The sequence below is a fragment of the Antennarius striatus genome, chromosome 16, assembly GCF_040054535.1.
Source record: "Antennarius striatus isolate MH-2024 chromosome 16, ASM4005453v1, whole genome shotgun sequence".
Classification (NCBI taxonomy): domain Eukaryota; kingdom Metazoa; phylum Chordata; class Actinopteri; order Lophiiformes; family Antennariidae; genus Antennarius; species Antennarius striatus.
This window is the reverse complement of record NC_090791.1, coordinates 8,114,029-8,122,160: the sequence shown is the minus strand read 5'-3', so window position 1 is coordinate 8,122,160 and position 8,132 is coordinate 8,114,029. Positions and strand designations below refer to the sequence as shown.

Below are 8,132 nucleotides of genomic sequence, written 5' to 3'. Positions count from 1 at the left end.
TATGTAGCATGTCTGCTTCACATCTGTCTGCAAGTTTATTTCTACTGTAGACAGAAATCATCTGGAATACTGATTTTGTTTTTACTATTAATACCCTAGTGCTTTGTTGATAAGATGAAAGCAGAATACAAGCAGTTGAAAACTGGAAAATTTCTATATGGTATATTAAATAATTGAATCATGATTAATATTGTCATACCATACTACATTAAAGCACCATCATAAAACGCTTTTAAAAAAGTGTTAAAATTATATTAAAGCCCAACATGTCAGAGTGTCATGGTGTTATGTTAGATGTTCAGATGCCAAAGTGAGAAATGTGGAGGTTGTGGAGATGTAACCATCAGGAAGAAATCATTTGCTGTTTGATTCAAACCTGATTATTCAAATTTGTGTTTTGTATATTTTAAAAGAATCTGTCTTTGTGTGTGGCTCTGCGGCGCAATGGCGTAGTGCCCGGAGTGTCCCCTGCCTCACAAAGTGGAAGAGGATGGATGGATGGATGGATGTTTTAAAAGAAGTTCCCAGTTTTGCTAGACACAGAAAAACACTGTCTCTCTGTGGACATTCAAAGAACTACAATAAAGCGATCATTGACCAGATAAATGCGCTGTGAAAAAGTTTCACTGACATCCCTAAGATAAGGACATTTGTCCCTTCAAACTTGAAATGAGGAATTTGGCATGACTCCTCCTCATACTGTATTATATAGAATATTTTTGAAATGTTTGTATCCTTCACTGTATCCTGTATACAGCCTGTATATGACATGACAAACAATCTATTCCTGTAGATATATTAGATTATTTATCACAGCAAGTGTTGATGAATCATGGTGATAAATCAATCTTTAGCATCCAACAACCTTTTTAGCTCCATCAAGACCTACAGTAGATGGTGGTCCCAGCTCCAAGCTCCAGCAAACCCATGACATGAAGGGTGGATAAGCGGATGAAGATTGCAATCGTCTCATCTACAGCAAGAAGGATGGATGGATGGATGGATCGATCAATGGATAGACTTTATATAATAATCTTTTACTTTTTAAATGAACTGGCATTAGAAACCTTTACTAAGTATTCTAAGTACTATATTCTTTACTAAGGATTCTAATGCAAGTTCATTTTTAAAATGCCAGGACAATGCCATGACAATGCCAGGATTCATTGGGCTCAAATTGTGACAGAGTGGTTCGGGGATGATGAGACGTTACTTTCACACATGGATTGGCCGTCACAGAATTCAGGTTTTAACGCTGTTGTGTCCTGTTATACTGTTCAGGCTACACAGTATTTGAATGCATGCACTACTGTTTTGCACCGCATGGTGTCACTGTGGGAACTCTGCCTGTAGAGGTTCTATGGGATGAAGTGAAGAAGCGGAAGAAAAAGTGAGTTACGGCATGCGATGATGTGAAGCGATGGTGGGTTGTTTTTGTTGGGGTTTTTTTAAATATCTGTATTTTTTGTGCAAATAAAATCATGATTGTATCTCTATCACATGTGTAATCTATGAATAAACTAGTGGTACTCAGTGGATAGTGTACCCCTGCAAAAATCAATAAACCATATCCATAACTCTTTTATCAAGTAGAATTGTCCGTAAGTATTTATTAAATCAATCTATAATTGTCATTTGAGATCATTTAAATGTTTTTGCTCATCTCAATTAAAAAAAGCACTATTCCCTAAGATTTATCAGAAAAAATTACATGATGTAAAAACAACACATAACAAAACACTGCAGTAGTGTAATGTAACTTTGACATCTCTACCTCTGCTGAATTAATTTTATCCTCAAGGGGTGTAGAGGCTATGCCAAGCCATAAGCCAGAGGTACTGCATCCCACCACCCTTACCTGAATGATGCGCTGATGTGCTTCCTCAAAAGTCTGACGCTCCACTTTATCCTTGATTTCCCTTTTATATTTCCATTAAGTTTCTCAGTTACTCAACCAATAGTTAACATCAGACAGCAAAACATTCAAGAGTTCAGCGTTAGCATCAGTTAAAGCTTCCTAGCAGAAACCTAACCCGAAAACAATGGTTCCACATCATTCACCTCCTGCAGAGGGACAACCTGACAACATGAAAACGGGTATAGTGCCAAAGGTGATAAAATGTGTCTGCACTTCCACAAAAATTAAACAAGTCAAATGTTATTTGAAAAAAAAAAGGAAAATACAATATTCTTATTTTTGAAGTAAATGGCATTTGATTTAGGTACAATTACAAAAACAGAACAAACAATACAAATACAGTAATAGGCATAATCATGTATACCAAAGTTAGGCAACAGGGAAAAGTGGTAATAATGACACCTTCCAAGCAGTCATCAAGCTGGTGACTGCTGGGGAGGTAATATATGTATAGATTATTTATTGGAGGATAACAAAATTCTAATGATGGCTCCATTTATCATTAGGACTCCTTGTTTGTCTGCTTCTTTCGTCTGTCATTCTGTTCAGCCTTGTGTGGTTCAGTCTGGTTCATGTGTGCACAATACTCTGCATATATCATAAAACATGATACATGTAATAAGGCAGTCAGAGACTGCAACGTCCTGCAACCCCCTGAATTCAACATTTTACCTTGACCAACACATTTTTGTGCCTCTGGCTTCCTGAAAATGTTGCTTTTTGTTTTGTGATTATTGGTGTACAATGAATGCTCACAATTTGTGAGTTCAGGGTTCTAGAATACATCCAACACATTAAACTCACTGGACCTTCATAGTAATATAATCACTTAACACTGTGATTAACCAGGGTGAAATGAAGGCAAAGAGGTGTATTGTAGACCAAACACACTCTGGTGGATGTGAAAGGATTCAAGCAGGTTCTTGGACGTACAGCATTTGGTCAAATCTACATTTCAAAAATGATAGATCTTAAATGGACTCACAGGGCAAATTTAAAAAAATCATGACAAAATGTATTTCAGATCAGCATCTCATTCTGGCAGGCCAGGAGGCACAATTGATGTCATATGAGAGGATTGTACTTTCCCATCAGACAAGGATGTGATAACAACAAAAACACTACATTTTGATTATTCTGAACAAGAAAACTATTGTTGTTGTTCATAAAACAGGAGTGTTAACAGGAAATTAATTTACTGCAATTTTGAGCTACTGCTCAAATCCAGCCCTCCACATCCCCCAACGCTACTGTCCACAAAATACCAACAGAAGTTTACTTTCATATCGACAGCAATGTTTGAATTTAAACTGAACTGCTCCCAGTTCACTTTAAATACAGCGATACACAATCAGCATTTTACATCATTTGTTATTGTATAGCCTCGGAGTCATATGAATCACCTGCTGTATCATAACACAAAGACAAGAAATGAAATGCTAACAGACAGGTCAGTAAGATAAATATTACAGGTATAAATTCACTTAGGTAGAACATTATTAAGAGAATATTAAATAACAACAAGGTAATTCAAAGAAAGTGATCAATTTAAATAACAATGACATTTCAAGACAAGTATTGAAATATATTATTTTTCATCAACCCGCATCCATTTCAATTAATAGCTAAAATTCTTTTGAAAAGCAGATGAAACAGCATGAGATACCTGATATGTAATGAAAAAAAAAAGTGGTTTCATTTAAATTTAAATTCCTATTACATAAATGAATAATCTGAATAGTTTAAATATTTTACTAAATAAACACTGTGTTACCAAAAATGGAAAGGTTACAACTTCAGTGAGGTATTTTTACTTAATTTCAAAGTTGTGTGTGGTTTCATTACAGCTATTGGATAACTGTTGCAGAGTAGAGAGTGCAAAGGCCCATTTTGGCTATATTGTGGAATACAAATGTGACTTAAGATATGATAAATGACAGAGCCCCAAATCTTAATATGCTTTCTGAAACTTACATGAAATCTGACTTTTTATTGACATACTGTATTTCCATGAAGGCAACTTTTAATGTAGGACAGTTTTTTGACATCTGCCTTTGCTGGTAAACCAGAAATTCCATCAGTCTCTATCTGTGAGTCAGTAGATGCGACACCTTCATACTTCTTAAGCTATGTGTTCCCCCTAAATAATACTTATGATCCAAAAAGATGGATATAAATTATATTTTAAAGTGAATTCTTGCCATTACCTGGTCAGTAGGCAGTTACAGCTTATAAAAACCACCTATGCTAGTGAATCATTTATTTATAAAAGAGAAATAAAGATAATTTGTTTGAGATATGTCATTGACTCATGATGGAAGTGACCTTGCAAACACTCCATGACTCTGCTGGATTCTCAGGTTAGACGTTTCTTCCGCCATTGATGACATTGCCTCCTGGAGGAGCAATATGGATCGAGTCCAGGATGGGCCGCAATATCTGTCCGAAAGGTCTGGAGGAAAAAAGGAGAGATCACAGCACAATAACATGACATTAAATATGTAAATACCACTGCATGTTTTCTTCTAAATGTTTTACATTTAAACACTAATTTAGCATCAACTACGTAGTCATTATGTAAAGTCAGAGAGGATTAATGTCGTACAAAGCAGAAAATATGTCAGTCCCTCTTTAAGCTTTGCGTTCAGGGCTTCTTTGTTCTTCTCTGTTCTGTTTGCTAGCAGGTCCAACCATATTTGCATGTGTGTGTGTCCATCTAGCTATCTATCTGACAACAGACCACTAAGAGGGTGACCCCAAAAACAGAATCATTAAAAAAAAGGGATCGAGAATACTCTACAGTTGTCCAGCTGAAGGCCCTCATTGTCTACTGAAATCATCTATTTTCAAGAGCTTCAAGAATACTATACTAATGGCACTGTCAGAGGACGTTATGATGATACACCTAAATTTAAAATGGTCTAACTGGATGAATCAATGTTCTCAGCGGCAGTCTGTGAAGTCATTAAAGAAATCACATTATGTGAAAGTTTTAAGAAGAAATCTCAATCTTTTTTGCCACCCAAAGATGTTAGTGTGTCATGCTGGAATTATATTTAGACCACACTAGACACTATTTTCCACTGGTCTGTAAATGTCAATGATAGTTCCTTTTCAAACTGAACGCTGTAACTCAGGGCAAAAATATGGAGGTAGAATCTTTTCACAGCTAATTGACAAATTAAGGGGTTAGATTATTGGTAAAAAAAAAAACTTGTTAAATAAATGTGGTAGCTTTGAGCATTGCATTAAAACGCTACCAATACTTTGAGGAACATGTGGCCAACATTTTCATCTGTTCCAGGTGTTCTAGTGTGAGCTCTAGAGGCAGGTAATATTGTATATAGAAAAATCAAAGAAGTAAAGTTACAATGAATTTGTGGCAAAACTTGTGTTTCTCCTGTGACTGCTACAAAGAGATCAGCTTAGTTTCTAAGAACAGTCGAGTGTTGCCAAACAACCACAAAGACTCTTGGCTCACGCAACAAATTCAGAATTTGTTCAGCATATTGAAAAACATACAGAACATATAAGTCATGTTATCATAATCCACATGCTTTAGCCACTACAATCTCAGGACAAACTCTGAAACAGAGACCACAGACTTGAGTAAAGTCAATACCAGTTCACGGGCAGAATTTCTCACTCACGTGGAGAGGACTTCTGATGGTAGATCAGTGATGTAGGAAGGGATGGCCCTGCCTGTCAGGAACTGAGCCACCTCATTGGTGAAGGTGTTACAATTGTGCTCAAACAGACGATACCGGTCACCTCTGAGGCAGGAAAGAACAGTTGTGAGTTATTTCACTAAATACTAACAAACAATAAAGCCTAGCGTGACATGACGTGGATTCGTGTTCTGATTGATTTTAGGATGCATGTTTGCTTTGAGACAAATTTTAAAAAGACATCTTTGTGAATGAGGGAAGAACAGATTTAAAACAGCGTCTTAACCTGTACGTGCTTTCTCCTAGGGAAGAGAGGTACTCCATGAATATCTCCTCAGACACCTCAGTCTCTCCTAACTCCACCACTGTGTCAGGAGGACCGAGCATTGTTCCACCCTGACAAAGACACAGCAGACACATTACAGACATCACATGAAAGCTACAGAAGAAATCCCTGATGTTTGATGGAGTAAATTACCGTAAAAGTAGAAATTCATAACACAGACGTCAGAGAAATATTAAGAAAAAAACAAAGGCTGTTTGGGTCTTTTTGAATAGTTCATACGTAATTTAGAAAAGAAAGAGTAATGCCAACTTAATGCATCCGAGACTCACAACTGTCTGCTGCGTAGTTATGCTTTTAGTTATAACATCTGTATGTTTTATATTTATTATTAACATCTGAATGCTTCACTTTTCATTGTACATTTTTAATGTATATGCTTATTTTGTAGCTTCTTAATTTTATGGAAATTTGTTCTTAATTTTATTCTTCTTTCAAATTTTCTTCTTCTTCTTAGTTTTATTTTTCCTCTTAATGTTACTCCTCTTCTTAGCTTTATTTTTATGTCTGTTGATGTTGCTGCAAAATGTAAATTTCCCATTTATCCATGCAGTTTTAAGCAAATTTAAAACATCACAAATCATATACTGGGAGTATGTGAATTAATGCAACATGTTGAGGTGTATATAGCAACATATATCAGAAATTATTTAGAGGACTTCATGTCTTGCACATAAGAACATTTAAATGAAGTATAGGGTTTCTAAACACAGACACCCGTATGGATTCGGGATGTATTTTAAGCAGTGCGTGGCAACCATATTACATAATCCCAGTTACAGAAATCAAATCTGTGACAAAGTACCATTTAGAACGTATTTGGTCTCTCATGGTTTGCATATACTAATTGTTCCATGAGCTTGTCTGGTGACACCTGAAACAGCTGTGAGACTGTGTTCTTTACAGTCATACCGGTGGACAGCTTGAGATTCCTTCCCCTCCAAAGAAGAATTCATCACCGTATGCCACTATAGCTGTGTGCCTGGAAATATGATCACAGAGGTAAATTAAGGTCTGGCTATCAATCATAATATGGCACAAGCTTATTTAAAATAGGAGCAAACAGATACAGAGCAGTTAGATAACCAAATAACTTTATAATAGCTATAGTAATGACTGCAACTAGCAGTTGAATGCACTGTGCTCAAATCCCACTACTCTTACAGCACTACATGTGTGACATCCCTGATTACAAAATTTCAGAGTAAACGAAAAAAAGAGGATTACTAATAACTGTTTTATGCCCCATATTCTCTATTTTCCAAAGAGTTTTAATGTCTATCTGTGACAATGGGCTAAGGAAGTCTAACAAACCAGATGTCAAAATAACAGAGAGAAGATTCGTACCAGATACCATCAAGTTGCTTTCCTGCAATGACAAAAAAGACAACATTAGTGAGGCTGTGGTAGCTTCTCATCTTCCTATCATCTCCGTGGAACTCTACCTTGAACGTGTTTTTTTCCTCTGATGTATGGACATAAATCAGTAAGTCTTTACAACTCATTTGCAAAATAATGGATAAAACTATGACTAAGCCATGGTGTCGTGATCAAATATCAACGCTGCATAGTACTGACTGCATACAATCAGCTTCCAAATCTAAACTAGAGAAGGATCTGTAACCCGCATTCAGTGGTATCACTTCTCCCCGAGGCCAAGCTGCACTGGATTGTATCAGTACTTACCTAACATGATGGGGCTGAGGCTGCGAGCCATTCCTCTCGACAAATCATAAATATAAAGCTGTACATTGTATCGCGTGGCACTCTTATCCATAATGTAACTCAAAAATATATTTTTACACGATATTACTGACAGATCTATGAGCTAGAGACAAATGACGGTACAGCTAACTGGGCGGTTCGGAATGATGTCACCGGTACGCGTTGGACTTCCTTTTCGCTGCTTTCAAAATAAAACCCACGTGCGGAAGCATTAGACATGAAAACGTGCGCCTTCGTTACATCTAAGCTGATTTTGAAAAGAATGCAAGTATTTCCGGTAGTACCAGTTATCTCTTCGTGACTTGACAAAATTCAACACGATAGCAGTTTTTGCTGTATACATACACAGTCGGTATTTTCCCTTTAAAAATGTACAACTTAGTTTACAAACAACTAGTATAAACACATAGATTAATTTTTTTTTTAAACGTTATCAATCTAGTAGACCATACTTCAGTCCTTGTGAACACAGTATAGG

General features: G+C 36.4%; 1 protein-coding gene across 1 annotated transcript; it reads right to left on the bottom strand.

Moving 5' to 3' along the window:
• Positions 1-1,604: 1,604 nt before the first annotated feature.
• On the bottom strand, positions 1,605-7,785 carry desi1a (desumoylating isopeptidase 1a). The gene is made up of 6 exons (XM_068336698.1): positions 7,616-7,785; positions 7,277-7,298; positions 6,842-6,911; positions 5,873-5,982; positions 5,569-5,691; positions 1,605-4,370 (listed from the first exon to the last, which is right to left on the bottom strand). Exons 1-6 carry the CDS (start codon positions 7,704-7,706, stop codon positions 4,280-4,282), a joined length of 507 nt encoding a protein of 168 aa, XP_068192799.1. The 5' UTR covers positions 7,707-7,785; the 3' UTR covers positions 1,605-4,279.
• Positions 7,786-8,132: the final 347 nt, after the last annotated feature.